The sequence below is a fragment of the Athene cunicularia genome (assembly GCF_003259725.1).
Source record: "Athene cunicularia isolate RWA chromosome 3 unlocalized genomic scaffold, athCun1 chr3_part1, whole genome shotgun sequence".
NCBI classification, from domain to species: Eukaryota; Metazoa; Chordata; class Aves; order Strigiformes; family Strigidae; genus Athene; species Athene cunicularia.
This window is the reverse complement of record NW_020799097.1, coordinates 63,435,519-63,453,325: the sequence shown is the minus strand read 5'-3', so window position 1 is coordinate 63,453,325 and position 17,807 is coordinate 63,435,519. Positions and strand designations below refer to the sequence as shown.

The following is a 17,807-nucleotide window of genomic DNA, read 5'->3' as shown; positions in this document are numbered from 1 at the left end:
AAAAATGTGTGTCTCTTCTAGGCTGAACTTTTCTAGCTTTAGCTTCCAGTCCCTGGATATTTCCATGCCAACGTCTGTCATAAATTGCAAAGCCATTTTTGCTAGAGAAAAAGACACTCATACAGTTGGAATTTGGGACTGCACTAGCTAGGGACACTTGAAAAAACTGAAGTTCCACAGACAACAACCTTGTGCTTCTAATGTGAAGAAAGGCAGTATATAGAACTTTATGGCTTACTTAAAAATAAGTATCTTTTTCGGTTAACTTGGAAAAATATGTATTTGCAGATGCTTAGTGTGTGTTGTTTCTTTTTTATTTTCTTTCTCAGGAGGGTTGTGTTGTTCTTTGCCCAACCCAAAGAATGTCCATTTTGAATCTGTAAACATGAAGAATGTCCTTCACTGGTCAGCACCAGAAGGCACAGGAGATGGAGTGCTCTACAAGGTGAAGTATTTGGTGTAAGTTGGCTTGTTTATTTTATTCCCCACTGACTTTTATTTTAACATTTTAAATAATAACTAAAAAAATCTTTATACAAGATAGAGCTGCTAAAAAGTAAAGAAAGGAGAACTAAAATGTGGCCTAGATTTAAGCAGTGTGGTTTTTAACTTTTACTTCTGGTACTGCTTCAGATTCAGTTAAAAATTCATAAGGAGACTTTCTTTCTATGAAAGAAGTGTAGGATGCAGCATGGGAGCTTTCAGGGGTATTTCTGAGAAATGAGACAGAAGGATGAAGGAGGACCGTGCTGTGAATTGGCATATGAACACACTATATGCATTTAAACAGATCTGGATATGCAGTATTTAATACAATATGAACAGCACCCAATGTTTTGTTCGTCTTTTCTAGCAGACCCAACCCCCACAGATTTTTTTCTGATCCCGCAAGCCTCTGTAGTCTAGGAGAAAACCCACTGAAGTTATTGAGTACTGTAGAAAACCAAGTAATGTGATTGGAATATCTGGCCCTTATGTTATCCTTCGTAGGATATCAAGGAATTTGAGTGAGGACCAGAATCCATTTCCTTCATTCCCACTGAGAGAGCATTGGTTCATTCTGAAGGACAGGGTTGGAAGTTTAGCTTATAAATAGGTATAGCACTGTTGTCACGCATGATGTAACTTTACCTCTAGTATTTACACTTTCCTCGATCTACTAATGTTTTCATTACACTAAAACAGATGTAGATCTCTAGAAGTTTCCTGGAACTTGAACTGGAGTTGCTTCTACAGAGACTGCAATCTCTTTTTCTCAGATCGTGCCCTCTGTTCTAACAGAGGAGTGACATAGTCCACCTCCTAGAAAAGGGGATAGTGCTCAGTAATTATGGAATGAACGATAATTGTGTAGAGGGTAAAATGCTCAGAAAGCACTGGCTATGCAGACTCTACAGGATCAACTGATCTACAGAAGAGTCTGTCATCATAGGTATGGCCATCTTTCACAGAGTACAAAGATATTCATATGTGCCTCTGCCTACTTAGGAGAGCAAGGCCTTGAGCTAGGTGGAAAATGCTGGTGAGTGGTACTGTCCTGAAGTCATTAGAAGCTGCCACATGCCCTTACTAATTAGCAGTCAAAGGGGAATTCTTAATAATGCAGCTTTGAGGAGCAGGGGCTTCTAAGCAAATCCAGGCAGGAATCTTTAAAGGAAGTCTTGATATCTTCTACTAGTGTATAAGATCTGGTCAGTACTGAGGCATTGCTGGTAGCAGATATAATACCTCTTTTTCAACTAGAGGGGATTTGAAGTTCCCTGTATTCCAGTGGAGTCTTTCTTTTAAACTAGAAAAAGAATCAAGTCAGTGATGTGTAGTCTCCTCTCCACTCATCTTGGAGACCCTGAGCATCATCTGCCTCTGTACACCAGGATGAGCCATTGACCATTCTGACAGAACTTTGTCTCTGTGTGAATAGTTGTCCTGACTCTGATCATGTGTTTAGAGTTTAAAGATTTAGAATCCAAAGTTGAGAGCGTTTTGGTCTGTGCAAGCAAAACTAGACTTAGATTGCAGTAACATCCCAGTTAGTTCTATATGGCCTTTTCTTGATAGGGCCTACTCTGATTTATCTTTCATTACAGACTTGTGAAAATCTTGTGGTTTATCTCAGCCAAAGTTGGGAATTCCTTGAAATGGCAGATTTCTGCAAAATAAGCAAACAGTTTTATCGGCTGTAATACCAATTTCTGTGCTGTATTGTCAGATGACTAATATCATGGCAGTAGCTTTTGTACAGCTCCTTTCTCTTTCTTTTCCAATATAGGTATGGTGTTGGCAAATGGATTCGAAAGCCAGAATGCAGGAATATCAGCAGAACATGGTGTGACCTCTCCAGTGAGACCTCTGACTACGAAGAGCAATACTATGCGAGTGTTAAAGCCTTCCTAAATGGGATGTGCTCTGACTGGATGGAGACCACACGATTCAACCCCCTTACAGACAGTAAGGAAAACTAACCACACAGCCAGATGTTCAATGGCCTGCACTGATAGTGTGTGCTCAGACTATATGATATTTAAATTTTAACACGAGGTTAGATTTTTTTTGCAGTTGTTTCACATTTATGCTTTTGGCAGAAGTAATTGAAAAATCGTATTAGGATTTGGATATATGTGTGCTATATATGCAGAATTATATGTACCGAATACTTTTTTATGCTATGGTAAAGCTTTATTCAAGGCAAATAAAAGCTGTGGCACATCCGCAGTATAAAGAACTCTGATTCTGAAAAGGCTCTATTAAACCAAGCAGTAATCATACTCTAGAGCACAATATCTCTTATCTGTGCTAGATAATCTGAGAACATACTCGTAATTTAGCTTGTTTTAGCAAATTGAGTTTCAAGGTTGTTTATCCTGTGGTCACAGGAATTTTTAGGCAAAATCCCAAGTCAGTGTTCACTTTCTCACTGTAATGATCCTCTTAGTTATCTGATAAAATAATTTTCTACCAATATAAATAAATTGTTCAAAGTCCTGCATAAACTCCCCAAAACATTACAAAAATTTAATGTCGTCCACTTTAAGAAACTACATGGTCAAATCAGTGTGCCTCTACTGCATTTGACTGCTTTTTGTTCATGTTCATTTTTCCAGCTAAAATTGATCCACCAATGGTAAGTGTATCTTCTACTGAGAAATCTATTTCAATCATTCTGACTGCTCCTGAGAAGTGGAAGAGAAGTCCTGAGGGAGAATCTGTATCTCTGCTTCAGGTGTATCCTGGCCTGCAGTACAACGTGTCTGTCCTCAACAAAAAAACAAAGAAGCGGGTAAGCTTTGATAAGGCTGTAGAACTGCACTATTAAATCTGTGCTCTTGCTTCTTGAAATGCACTTTGTCCATAACAACAAGGATCAAAATAGGTTTTATAGCCTTACAGGAATTATAGGATCATTCAGCTTGGAAGGGAGCTCAGAAGGTCTCTGATCCAAAGTCCTGTTCAGAGCAGGATCAGCTGTGAGCTCAGACCAGATACTCAAGGTTTTTCCAGTTGCATCCTGAAAATCTCCAATGGTGGGGACTGCACAACCTGTTTCACCTTGTCTTTCCTCTTAGGAAAAAGTATTTCTTTATATCCAATCTGAACCTTTCTTTTGGAACTTAATGTCCATTGTCTCTCATCCTCCCACCATTCAGCACTGAAGAGACTGGCTCTGTCTTCTTGATGACTTCTCTGGATCATCCTGGGGGTTGCTGTTAGGTCCCCCTGAAACCAGGGGGCTTTGTGAAACAAACTCCAGTCCTTCAGCCACCCCTCACAGGGCTCCAGCCCCAACCGTCTTGTTGATCCTCTGCTAAACCCGCTCCAGTTTGTCAGTCTTTTCTGTATTGGGGGGAACAAAACTGGTCACAGTATTCTAGATGTGGTCTGATGAGGCCTGAGCCAGGGGGGACAGTCCCTCCCCTCCATCTCGTCCCTCTTCTCCTGTTAACACAGCCCAGGATGCTGTTGGCCTCCTTTCCTGTGAGGGCATGTTGCTGGCTCACGTTCAGCTCACTGCCTGTCCCCAGTCCCCTTCGGCAGGGCTGCTCCCCAGCCAGTCAGGCTACTAACAATACTCACAATACATCATGACAAAGTGCATCCTTTGTTACCGCATCTAAACATCTTCATTTCTTTGTCTCCGCAGATTTACATTTCATTAGCAAGTAGTAGTTCTCGGCTTAAACACACAGTTTAAGATGAGGAAGAGTTCAGTGATCGCTTACAGAAATACTCGTTTTTCTGTTCGTGTCCCCCAGGCACAATCTGTCTGACAAATCTCTGAATTTCCTGAAGAGACAGAAACTTTACACCAAAAAGGCCACCTTCTGTCAAATGGGATATTAAAATGCCAAGATTAGCTATTAGTGGTAGACAAAAGGGGTTTTGTGGGGTTTTTTTTTTCATAAAGATGCATGACATATAGCAATTACTTTGGACTCCAAGGTCTACATAACACCCATTATTCTAAGACTCCTGTCTTTATTAGAATATCCCAATTTGAAAGATTTGGTGGAACTGTACCATGTGCCTTTCACTGTCCTATGGCTGGAGTGAAACTTTAGCTCTATTGCAACATTAACATGAAAATGTGAGATAGTGGTGGCACATGATGCGACTTCATATAAAGCGTGAAATTGTTCAGTAGTGGTAGAAGAATGATTGAATGGAAAATAAAATATCCAGAGAGGATGTGACCTAATAAATAACTTGAGTTCTGATTGCATTCAGAAAAAAAGGATGCGGCTGGCAGTTCTTACAGTATCATTATTCTTTCCAGAAAATTTGTGTGCTTGACGCATTTCACACATAAGATCTTTACCTTTCTGTAACTGAGGCATTAAAGGGAAAAAAAATAATCTTTTTTTATGTCTTACAGTGGTTCTTCTCCATCAGCAACAACACCTTGGTTGTGCCCTGGTTAGAACCTGGGACAGCTTATTGTGTCAGCGCACAGATACATGTCACCACACCACTTTTGCACAGTGGGTTCTCCAAAGAATATTGTATTGCCACGTTGAATGGTGAGTGTAAGCTGGCAAGTTACAAAAAGAAGATGCAAGTTAGAAAAAAAATCATATTGATTGAGTTTGTGAGTTTTTAATGTATCCATTCTGAGAGTGAAAGCTAGCATTGTTTCTCCCCTCTCTGAGCATTTGTACTGATAAAAAAATCTTTGCCTTTAGCAAAACATAGCTGGGTTCTACTGACTGGAAGGTACATCAGTACCACTGAAGAAAAGGATCTGCAGTCTTTGAGTTTTAGTGAATGGAGAATATTTTTTCTCCTCGAATGAGGTTTGGGAGTGGCAGAGCTGGGTTAATCTGAAGCTAGCAACAGGAGAACCCGAGGGAGGGGTTTTACTTCTTTTTAGAATTTAATTTATAATTTGGATAATAAAATTTGTCCTGTAGTTCAAAATGTCATTTTAAAAAAAATTTCCTGCAAATTTCTTATCTAAAATATTTGCATCCCATACCCAGAAAGCAGTGTGGTGAATGCACACATTACTATCTGAATACATGAAAAGTTGCTCAGTACAATGAAAACTTTTGTTTTGTTAACAGATAAAACAGCAGATGAGACTATAACAATCATATTTGGATACATTCTGCCTATCGTGCTGGCTGTCCTTTTTATTTCAATGACATGCTATTGTGTGCACAGGTATATTCATGTCAGAAAACAGAAACATCCAACAAACCTGGTAAGTGTTCTTTGCTGCAGGAGGTCACTGCCAACCTGGGCACTCACAGCAGAGCTGTGCATTTTCCAGGACTCTGAGTCAGCTGGGAGCAAACCACATCTAGCTGCAAATAAAAGCTCTAGTTCCCATTCGGATCAAGAAAAGAATATCACATTGAGGGTTATTGAATGCAAAAAAAACCCACCATAATAACTCAAGTTAGCAGCTGTGTTTAAAAAGATGACCAGATCTGAAAAGATGACCAGAGCTATTGAGGATCAGAGCAGAGCTGTTCGTTTGGGAAGCGTCATTGCCATAAGCAAGGTGTAAGGTGCACTGAGGCAAACTCTGTTAGGAAGTCAGCACTCCCTAAATTTATCTAGGAAGAAGCACTGTAGAGATTCAGTGAACAAAAGTTACTAATTGGTTGAATTCAAAAACAAGAAGGGAAGATAGTTAAGCAGTATACAAATCCCATCGTGTTTGCTTGGACTATTACTGGGTATTACCAGATTTTTCCACTTATTTGTGATTTTGAAGGATTTAGCACATGTGCATCATACAGATAATTTAATCTGGATTTCAAGAATACTGTCAATTACTGTACCCTTTCCTAACACCCAGAGATGTATAAACAAACACATTGTGTTATTTAGACACCCCAAATACACTTTCTATGTAAAAATGTTTGCAGGTTTCTTAGACCTGCAAAGCTTGTTAATTTTTTAGAAAGAATACATGAAGTCTTGCAAATTTTCCTGGTTTCCATCTCATGAGCCCAGCAGAGCTTTCTCACGGCTATCTCTAAACAAGTTGCTCAACCATAAACATGCAATTACACTAGTGAATAGCACTTTGATGTTAATCCAATCTGCATGACACCGTGGGATGGGAGGTATAAGGATGTTGGTTTCAACACACTGATCTTTCTGAAGAAATCTAGAGCAGCACAGAGGTGTTAGGAGGAATGTTCACAGGGCGACTGCGGTTTCAGAAGAGTTCGGAAGGAGCAGAGCAACTGCTGCTGCAGTGTGTTCAGATGTGCACAGAGACACCTCCTGCACTTGTTGAGTCACTGATTTTATCACAGAACTGTGGAATCATGGAGTACTTTGGGTTGGAAGGGACCTTCAAAGATCATCTATAATATTTCAACTTACCCTGCCATGGGCAGGGACATATGTCACTAGATCAGCTTGCTCAAAGCCCCATCCAACCGGACTTTGAACACTTGCAATGAAGGGGCCATCCACAACTTCTCTGGGAAACTGGTTCCAGTGTCTCACCTCCCTCATAGCGAAGAATTTCTTCCTTATATCCAGTCTAAATCTGCCCTCTTTCAGTTTAAAACCATTGCTACTTGTCACTACAGGCCCTGGTAAGAAGTCTTTCAATGTCTTTCTTATTCTTTATCCTGGGACACAGGGCTTAGCAGGGGGAGATAGCTTGATCTCCCTTGGAGAGCTATAACGACAGAGCTCTTTATAGTCCAAGAATGTAAAGGGCTACTTAGTGAAAAATTCACACTCAATATCAGACTAAACTCCAGCTCCAGGAGTTTTTTTTCTCTAATAAATCTATAATTTGTATGTTGGTGGGTTTTTTTTTTTAATGGCCATTGCACTTTTTTGTGACCACCTTGCAGCTTCAATTTTATTTCTCCATCTCTGGATTCAGTTGATGTTAAGGTAACAAATGAATATAGACCTGGTATTTTAATGATGCTCTGTGGCTTTCCCAACCTACAGACTATCCCACCTGGGCACTCCGTGTGATTGGGGGAGGTGAAATAAACAGTTTATTTTGGTCCAGCACTTCTGATCTGGGGGAGCTTTCACACCACCTGGTACATCGATTAGTGGTCTTAGTCTTCCATTCAAGTCTGAAAGCACTGAAGTGCAGCTTCTGGTGGTTGTTTTTCTATTGCACTTTAGTGACTATTTATACAGTATTTATTCCTGTTAGAAATATTACTCATTTTAGAAAGATTCCTGTTGTTTAATTAGCTGATTTATCACAGAGTCACAAAAGCAGTCTTCTCTGTAAGCTATACCTTAACATGATGCCTGCCTCTGCTGTGCTTGTGGGATGTGGTTTTGGCTGCACTTCCTTTTCACTGGTTAAAAAGAGTGGAACAGATTCTGTAATCTGTGACCCAAGGACAACTCTGATCTTGAGTTTATGCTGGTGGAAACAAAACCAGAGTTTGACAGAATTGTGCTAACCATTATTTTGACATGGGGAAGATGAGAAAAGGGATATTAGAGCTGGTCATATATAGTTTTACTTTGGATAGAAAAAAAAAAAAGTGGAGCGTATTAACACTCCTGGAGGTTTCGATGATGAACTTCCTTCTTCCCTAAATTGAAATAACCTCCTAATAAGGTCTAGCCTAGCCTTGTATTTTAAAGCTATGTGACGGTATAAGAAGCAACAGGATGGTATTTTTATTATACTTCACACAAATCAAAATATTTTTGGCTTTACAGGTATGGCACTACACTGACAAATGCAAGGAGAGTGTTTTCATACCATGTGATAAAATAGTGGTCAACCTTATCACCGTTAACATGGATGAATACAAGCCGTCTCAGGAATCCAGTCATCTCTCAGAGAGGAAAAGTCCTTGTTATTACACTGTTTACAGTGGCACCAAAGGGAATGATTTGGCTTCAAAAGAAGTGTTGGAAACAAAACACTTGCTTGATATTTCACATGAAGAGGATGTTTTGGTGGAAGGGGACCAAACTGGGAAATGGCCATCTTATGGCCAGCTTAAAACAAAGAATACTTTGAGACAGAAAAATGCAGGGACTGTAGAGTATGAACATGATGTAAGGGCTGAAGACTTCAGTCCCGGTCAGAAGCTACAAGAGAAGACTTCTGCCTCCAGGGGACTGCTAGATGAGCCACAGATTGGTGTGGAGAACTTGGTTAATAGGAAAACAGGACAGCCATACTGCCCCCAACTAGGGGTGAGGGTAGCAGACCCTTGTTTGGGACAGAAGATAGAGGAAATTAATTGGAAGATGGTTGATGCAGCAGATGAATTGCCGAGTGAAACCCATATCAACTTGGTGGACTTCAATACTGAAAAATCTGGGCAGATAGCCTATCCTCAGCTGGAAAAAATAGCACAGGGCCTCACGGAGAAAGAAGGTGAACAGACCATATTAGTAGATTGGGATCCTCACACTGGAAGACTGTATATTCCTACCTTGTCCAGTGTTGAAAATCAGGTATGTGAAGGAGTATTCAAGTGTGATGATCCTGATAAAGAAGGAATTTTGTCCAGACTGTATGAGGAGGAGGTATCTTATGAATCATCAGAGGACCAAGAAGTGTATCTCCTGCAATTCAAGGAACAGTGGGGACTGCATGTAGAAATGTAACACTGAACAGTAATTTTCTAAAATATTCTAAAAAAGCAAAATCTTGTTTACTTTGCCAAAGAGAGTGATGGACTCAGTGGAGCAAACACATCTTAATGTACCAAAGTTTTTGGAACCATCACAGTTGAACAACTTACTCATGATACGTTATTTATAACAGTTTTCAGACATGGTATAGTTGATTTTGACACTCATCATAAACATTTCTGGTAAAGCATGATGGTTATGAGATTATCTTCTTTTTCAAAAAATATATATTTTTACACAGGATGCTGTTAGGATTTTCACATTGTAATTCCTACCAAAACAAATTATCAGCATTTGAAAGCAGTTCTTTTTAGCAAATAAAAAACAACAATATGACATTTTGCTGGACTATTTCATGTATCTTGACACAATGAAGTCTTTTCTAGATATCACTGCTGCTACTTGTAATGGTTTGAGCTGACTTTTGTGGAAATTAAGAGCATTCCTGTGTATATTTTGTTTCTGTTTTGTAAATATTCTCCTCCTTAAGTTCTTACTTCTTTTGAAAGACTTGCCTGAGGTGCAAGGTCCCTTCAGTGCTGTGCTGTGCAGATACGCAACCAGCAACAATTCTTTTAGCAGGTCTGCCTACAAGCTCAACAGACGTAAGGGAGAAGAAAGCAAGCATTAGTCATGTTTTAAACTGGGGGAAAATACGGCACAAAGGGATTCAGTGAAACACTTGTAGTCTTACTGGACAGCCCATGTCTCACTCAGCTGTAGGCACTCGCACTGCAGCATCTGTATGACTCATGTCCTGCAAGTGTCCATTCCTCTCCGATGACTTTAGTGGCAGGCTGGCGTGACTAGCTCAGACAGAGGAGTCTGTTCACTCATACTACTGCTTCTTCAGACTCATCCCACTTGCATTGACAGACCCAGAAAGTGTACCTGTGGCCTTTCTTTTCTTATCTGATGTCCTGACCAGTACTTCTGATCCAAGTTCACTTTTTGTCCATGTCATGTCATATTTATTTAGGATAGCAAAATTACGGGATATTCTAGAAATTACTTTCTAGGTCTGGTGATACATTTCTTTTCAAAGCCTATCTGTCACTTTTCTACTAATGGACTTGTTTTTGTGAACACCAAAAAAAAATCACGGTAACAATCTGTTTGGTTTTGAAGAGGAGAAGTGAGAAAGAAAAAGAAAAAACTTTTCTACAGTATTTAAAACTTGTACCCTTCAAACTAGATACATGGTTCAGTGTGTTCTTGGAGGAAGACCTTTATCAATATCTTTTCTCTCAGGTAATGCTTTTATTGCATTACCTTGGTATTTTCTGACCATTCATCCTCTGAAATATTTCACTTGTAGTCATAGACTTTAAAACAGAAATGACAGTAAAATATTTCATGCTGATGACTCATCTGATGTAAGACATGTCCTCAGCTGTTTTTGTAATAGATCATGTAGCAATGTTATACCTAAATACTTAATACATTTGTGCATTGGCAGATTCACAGAGGAGGGTTATAGCTCAGTGTGAAAGAAAGTAATTGGAGAGGGTCACCTGAACAGATGTGAAAAGGACAGAATTTCTACCATTATAGACCAGCCTCATTTAAGCCACCCAGTGTTTCATGAAGTTTTCTTAACTAAATTCTTTGCACATAGTCTCTTAATTGTCTTTTGCAATGTGAGGGCTCTAACCCATTGGTAGGAAAGAATTCTTTTACTTTTTTTCTGTAGTCCGTTGAATTTTGTCCAGTTACTGCTCCCCTAAGATCTATTGCTTGTATTTATTGTCTACGTTCCATACAGAAGGATGAGAATGCTCCAGCTTCCTTGATAGTTTGGTCCAGATGCCAACCAACCTTTCTTGAAGAGGAAGGTATCCTTATGTTTGGTTTGTATTTCCTCTGGCCTTACTTGCCAGCTGCTAGTGTGTGCTGCATAAACAAGCCTTGCCCCAACAGTTACTACATGTAAGGACACTCATATACATACTATAGTGAAGTAATTGCTGATGAAAATTAGAAAACTTGGTAATTAAACCATAGAATCTCACTTCATTTGGTTCTCTGGTCATTGTAATCTCCTTTCTCTGCCTTATGCCTTTTTTTTTTTTTTTTTTTACTTTTCAGTTACAATTAAGTTATATAGCATGTATTTCCTCTTGTACTTGAAACCTTCCTAGTTAACAGTACATATGATCACAGCACAGATACTGAGATTCTTACAATCACAGATGCATTTTTGTGATAAATTTATACATTGAAATAGTTAATTTTTGGACCAAAATATTTATAATAGAAGTTTGCAACACTTTCAGTGTTGCTTCCTTTTGATCTGAATTTTCATTAAATTCAGAACTGATAATAGATTATGCAAACAGTCCTTTGTCATATTTATGAGATATACTTTCAAAGTGTTCTCAGGATAATCACAGTAAAAAAAGCTAAGGGGGAAAAAAGTAAATGAAGCTAAGAACTTTCTTTTATGTGCAAAAGAATTATTCAGGTTAGCTAGTCAAGTTCTGGAACTGATGAGGCAGAAAAAATTGTGCTGATTTCCATATAATACCAGTAAATTGTTGATGGCTTTTTTATTATCCTCAAAGTTACTCCTATTTTGCCTTAAAATCTTCTAATTATATGAAACAAATGAAACTGATTAGACATGGTACCTTCAGCAAGCCAAACAGTCAGCAAGGAGCAAAATACTTCCATGCAAAATTGTAATTCTACCTACAAGGTTTCAGACAAGAGGCAACTATTAATTGCATGGAAGATCCAAGCAATAAGAGAGCCAACATGTTCCTAGTCTTTATTACATTTTACTAAACTTTGGTTAGCCACATTTAATAGAATGAATGCAGCCAAAAGCAAGGTCATGTATCTAGAAGCAAAGACTATACTCAAACATAAGGCTACTTGCAGCCTTAAAATCAATTATTTTGAAAACAATGTGAGAGATTAATAGAAGTAGGTAGTGGTATGTTGGGGACAAAAGGATGTATATTTCTTGACTACAATGGCAATGAAAATAGAATTTCACCTGTTTCCACAGAGCTGATGTGACCACCACTGGGAAAACTGCAACCAATTTACAAATTAAGCCAAGCCATAAAGATAGAAAGCAAATACTATAAAAGGCTAAAGCAGTGCTCTTTCAAGCTTGAAAAACAGGAAGCCTAGCTATCAAAATGAGATCTAATGGTGATGAAAGTGATAGCTAGATGTGGGCACACACAGTTTTGGAAAACGAACTATAATTTGTAGTGTGGTTTTGCTGCCTACAACTTGGAGAGAGTGATAGGGTTCTTGAAGGAGAGACTGAAACAGACAGCTGAGTGCAGAATACCTGTGGTCTGACTTAGAGCAGCCCTGGAAAAACTACTGTACAGTGAGAAAATCATATGGAAAAGTCCAAATATGGCAGGCAAAAATGCAGTATGAGTTGTGTACCTGGCGTGATAAGGACTGCAGACAGAGTGCCCACCCAGGGTGTGAAGTTAGGCAGGCAAGGAGTACGTGATGACTGCCTAATGCATGACACAGGATAGCTGGTAATGTGAAGCATAGGGAAATGATCAAATTGTTAGAAGGAAAACCAAATTGCTCAGCCACTGGATGCAAGCAGCTGGATTGCCTGGACTTCATGGGGCTCTCTGATCACCTCACCAGAAGATCACTAAAGGAGCATTGGTGGCTGGACAAGGCTGAGATGAGGGTGTTTTCTACAAAAGTAGGATCAGAAACAGTTCTTGGAGTGGTCCACTGTGGGTATAGGGTAAGTGGGTGCATTTTGGACATGCCAGCAATGCATTAGCATCTGTGGTGCTCCAGTAATTTGCAACACACCAATAATGCAATGGTTAGAAGAAAACGTGGGCTTTGGAAAGAGTAGCAAACACGATCAGATAGCACAGGTTTTTCTATGGATATTAAGGTAGGTCCAGCAGGATCTCTGAGGAACATTCTCAGGGTCTAGAAAACAATATGAAAACATCCTGAGCAAGGAAGTACTTTGAATTATATTCTTAATAAAAGACTGCACAGGAACATGCTCAATTTCTACTGATTTAAAATTAAATTTTAAGTTAAGCTTATGTTTTAGCACTTCCCTAGAGGGGAATGAATTCCTGAATCTGGGCCTGACAAAAACTTATCAAAGTTTACCAGAAGAGAATTAAATCATGATTTCTGTAAGGTCTAACCTACAAATGCAGGCTTAACCAGACAAAGTGATTGGAATGTGAAGCAAGCAAAACTTAAAATAGAATGGCAGTGTGGTTAGAACATTTTAAAATGGGGACAATTGACTGTTTACTGGAAAATTCTCCAATGCCTGTATGTCTTTCAAACAAGCATGTCTTTCTCCAACAATAATGCTAACAGATGGGTGACATTTCTTGCCTGGAATATGTTGAATGGTATAATGATGCTGATACACTGTCAAGTCTTAAAACTGATTAATCCTTTTTTCCCTCCTTTAAATAAGAAATGTTGGCTCATCTATAGAGTTGATTTTTAAAAGTTATTCCAAGCACCATATTTTTAAATAACTGTAGTTTGTATGCCTGACGTGATTCATTCTTGCAAAGCCAAAGACTTAAACCTGTTCAGCTATCTCCCATTGTCCATTCAAAATACCAATGTTCTCCATAAAAGGAAGACACAGCAACAAGTCAAGATTTTTCCATTTTGGTTTTGCATATAGGTTTCAAGCTTCATCAGCCCAGGATCACATAGCAGTAAGTGTAGGAAGTCATTTTCCTGGTTAGCGTCACCTAGAAACCATAAAGATTTTTGGTAATTTGTATTGGCAGTAACACTAAGCTGGTCTTAATTTCTCACTGTCTTTTCCCTTTCTAGCACAAAAAACAGAGAACAAAAAGTACAGACATCCATTTTTTTAAAACCTCCACAATCAGTGTAGCTGAGACAGAATTTCCTGGACTGTTAGGTTTTAAGAAGAGGACTTGCTCCTTAGCACCACATTGCTATGAAAACCCTTGCTCACTGAGAGAAGACAGACATTCCAGTAGCACTTCTTCAGCTCTCAGCTTTTGCATCCGTTCTGCTGGAGGAACAATGTCCTACATTACAGCAATGCTTTTCAAACACACTGTTCCTGCTCTGAATGCACGTTGCTTGCCACTGCTCTTTACAACACTGTAAGGCCTCTGCAGGCTGAAAAACCTGCAGAAAGAGAACAGTCTTAATTCTGTATCACTTGCAAGATAGCCTCCTAGATCTCACTCTGCCTTACTGCTGGTTACTTTGTCAAAGTTACAAGGAGTTACTCATCCACGTAGAAAGCTACTCACTGCTCCTCATCTCTGACAGCAGCTTCAGCAAATGCTGTCTGCCAGCATCCAAAATTGCCGCAGTGACTCCCATAGTGCCAGAAACCATTTTCATTTCACAGAAACTTGCCCAGGATTGGCTTTAGCAGCAGCAGTCTGTGCTGTAAACATGCATTGTCAGCTCTGCCTCCAAAACCTGGCATTAAGAAGCAACGTCTTCCAGCTGTCCAAAGTTAGTCGGCATGCTGACAGCAGCATGGCCCAGCATCAGGGCAGAAAATTGCTTTGGGTTTCTAAATTTTCAATGATCATATCATTGCAGGCAGCTAGGAGTGGAGGAAAGTGTTTGGCAGAACCCTGTACTGAAATCAGCAAGAACTCTAAAAAAATACCCAGACACCTTCAGTGTGACAGAAATTGAAAAGTTTTAAGCATTTTTGATTGTTATGTATTAGAAAAGTTAGAACTTCAATGCATCATTTGTATATTTTATTTTTGTCCTTGATTTTTATTTCTGTTCATATTTCAGACCCTCCAAGCATTTTATTGTCATTATATACAGAGAAAGAGGAGTTGCTATTCCCATTTTACAGACAGGGAAACTGATACATGGAAAGGCTAAAATGCTTTGAAAGCCATCATACAGTAAGTATGAGGTGCAGGGCAGGAGAGGACAAAACACACATTCCCCCTTCCCCATGCATTAACCACTAAGGTCACAGTTCCCCTCACCAGTATGTCACCATAGTGCAGGTTACTCTGAGCTGTTGAAAGTGTAAATGCTATACACAGACACAGTTTGTTTTGAATTAAAAAAGTGAAATTTTAAGGTGAAAATTTAGCATGTGAACCTGCTGCAGAGTCCAGAAATGACCAACAAGAATTATCAGAGGTCTGGTAAACCTGGCCCCCAGGGTAAAGTCAGCCAAACTGATCTAGAAAAACTACTCTAGGGAAGGCAAGATAACAAGCCATGCCATGCAGCCATCTTAATGTGGCATTAATCTCTGCTGTACTAAGTGGGGTGAGCTCCCCCTTGTCCCATGCTGGCCCATTCTGTCCTACCACCTCATTAATGCAGACATTAATGGTGTTTTACTGCACATGGTTTGTTTGCTTGTTATTTTGTAGCACTGCTTGCTTCCAAGTAGACCAGTGGAGTAGTCTAAATCTACCCTCTTTTAGTTTAAAACCATTAACCCTTGTCCTATCACAATGGGCCCTGCTAAAAAGTTTGTCCCCATCTTTCTTATAAGTCTCCCTTAAGTATTGAAAGGCCACAATAAGGTCTCCCCAGAGCCTTCTTTTCTCCAAGCTGAACAATCCCAACTGTCTCAGCCTGTCTTCATAGGACAGGTGTTCCATCCCTCTGATCATTTTTGTGGCCCTCCTCTGGACCTGCTCCAACAGGTCCATGTCTTTCCTGTGCTGAGGACTCCAAAGCTGGACACTGTACTCCAGGTGGGGTCTCCCAAGACCAGAGTAGAGGGGGAGAATCACCTCCCTCAACCTGCTGGCCACACTTCTTTTGATGCAGCTGAGGATGCAGTTGGCTTTCTGGGCTGTGAGTACACGTTGCTGGGTCATGTCCATCTTTTCATCCACTAGTACCCCCAAGTCCTTCTCGACTGAGCTACTCTCAATCCCTTCATCCCCCAGCCTGTATTGATACCAGAGGTTGCCCCAACCCATGCACAGGACCTTGCACTTGGCCTTGTTGAACTTCAGGAGGTTCACATGGGCCCACTTCTTGAGCTTGTCCAGGTCCCTCTGAGTGGCATCCTGTCACTCAGGTATTTCAGTGGCACCACTCAGCTTGGTGTCATTGATAAAGATATTAAACAGTAGTGATCCCAGTATGGACCCCTGAGGGACACCACTTGTCACCAGTCTCCATCTGGACATTGAGCTGTTGACCACTAACCTCTGGATGTGACCATCCAACTAATTCCTCATCCACCGAACAGTCCATCCATCAAATCCATATCTCTCCAATACAGAGAGAAGGATGTTGTGGGGGATCATGTCAAAGGCTTTACAGAAGTTCAGACAACATCTGTAGCTCTTCCCTTGCCCTTGTAGTCACACCATCACAGAAGGCCACTAGGCTGGTCAGTCAGGACTTGCCCTTGGTGAAGCTATGCTGGCTGTCTCGAAACACCTCCCTGGCCTCCATGTGCCTTAGCATAGCTTCTAGGAGGATCTGTTCCACGATCTTCCCAGGCACAGATGTGAGAGGTTGGTAGTTCCCAGGGTCCTCCTTTCTACCCTTTTAAAAATGGGTGCAGTGTTTCCCTTTTTCCAGTCACAAGAGACTTCACCTGACTGCCATGACTTTTCAACTATCACGGAGAGTGGCTTAGCAACTAGATCAGCCAGTTCCTCAGGACTCTGGGATGCATCTCTTCAGGTCCCATAGACTTATGTATGTTCAGGTTCCTCAGGTAGTCACAAACCTGATCTTCTCTTTGCTCCCCCAGTCCCCGTCTTTTAGTCCATCCACTCTGTGTAGTGTGGGAGGAGAGGTTGCCAGTTAAGACTGAGACAGAAATGTGGTTTAGTACCTCAGCATTCTCCTTGTCCGTTGTTACCAGTTTGCCAATCTCGTTCATCAGGAGGGGTATGCTTCCTTTGACCTTTGTTTTCTGACTGACATAAGAAGCCCTTCTTATTATTCTTTGCATCCTTTGCCAAGTCAGCTCCAGCTGCACCTTGACCTTCCTGACCCCTTCCTGACACAACTGGGCAGTATCCCTATACTCTAGTCAGGGACAGGATAGCTGTCCCTGCTCCCACTGCCTGTGCATTTCCTTCTTTCCTGTTAGTTCAACCAGCAGGTCCCAACTCATCCATGCCCCTCTCCTGCCTTCCTTTCCTGATTTCTTGCCCCTGGGTATTGAGAGCTCTTGTGCTCTATGGAAAATGTCCTTAAAGATCTGCCAGTTTTCCTGGGCCTCACATTTTTAAGCTGTAGCTGAAAAGCAGAGAGTAGGGTAGCAATTACTAATTGGAAAGGGATCATCAGCAAAATTAATGTTAGGCAGTGCAATCGGTTGTGGTAAAAATGGCATGTGTTGCCAAAGAGCAAAGGAAAATAGTGAAAGTTGTTTAAGGGTTGTTTTCTGTTCTACTGAATCAGGAATTGAGTCAGGATGGAGATTAGCAGAGAAGCAATGGCAGGAGCTTTCTACCCTCTTATTTTTGGCAGGAACTTGTTGCCACCTGGAAATAGGAATGCCTACATCCCAGCGCTGACCTATTAGGATTCTCAGCATACAGTAATGACGGCATTCGGCAAAGGGCTCCAAATTAATTATAGCTACAATTTAGCCTCTGCCTGAAGCTGGCGCTCAAACTGTTTTTGTGTGGATTACAAGCAGAGATACTTCTAGGGAACAACAGGGGTAGTGATAGAAAATCTGTCTCTTGCTTCTTTCTCTCAGTCTCCTGCTTGCT

At 40.4% G+C, this 17,807-nt stretch overlaps 1 protein-coding gene across 2 annotated transcripts; it reads left to right on the top strand.

Annotated features, from left to right (window-relative positions):
- Positions 1–332: 332 nt before the first annotated feature.
- Positions 333–9,414, top strand: IL20RA (interleukin 20 receptor subunit alpha). 2 transcript variants are annotated; one of them, XM_026845456.1, is made up of 6 exons: positions 333–459; positions 2,270–2,448; positions 3,102–3,277; positions 4,871–5,015; positions 5,559–5,698; positions 8,167–9,414. In XM_026845456.1, exons 1-6 carry the CDS (start codon positions 386–388, stop codon positions 9,067–9,069), a joined length of 1,617 nt encoding a protein of 538 aa, XP_026701257.1. In that variant the 5' UTR covers positions 333–385; the 3' UTR covers positions 9,070–9,414. The 2 variants fall into 2 exon arrangements, with proteins under 2 accessions (XP_026701257.1, XP_026701259.1); XM_026845458.1 differs by lacking the exons at positions 4,871–5,015; positions 5,559–5,698.
- The last annotated feature ends 8,393 nt before the right edge of the window (positions 9,415–17,807 follow it).

What these genes read in the sequence shown, in the direction of transcription:
- IL20RA (XM_026845456.1), top strand. Translation starts at nt 386, where the DNA reads ATGAAGAATGTCCTTCACTGGTCAGCACCAGAAGGCACAGGAGATGGA. An exon ending in TACAAGGTGAAGTATTTGGT is followed by an intron (nt 460 to 2,269) that starts GTAAGTTGGCTT and finishes TTTCCAATATAG; the next exon opens with GTATGGTGTTGGCAAATGGA. An exon ending in TTGTATTGCCACGTTGAATG is followed by an intron (nt 5,016 to 5,558) that starts GTGAGTGTAAGC and finishes TTTTGTTAACAG; the next exon opens with ATAAAACAGCAGATGAGACT.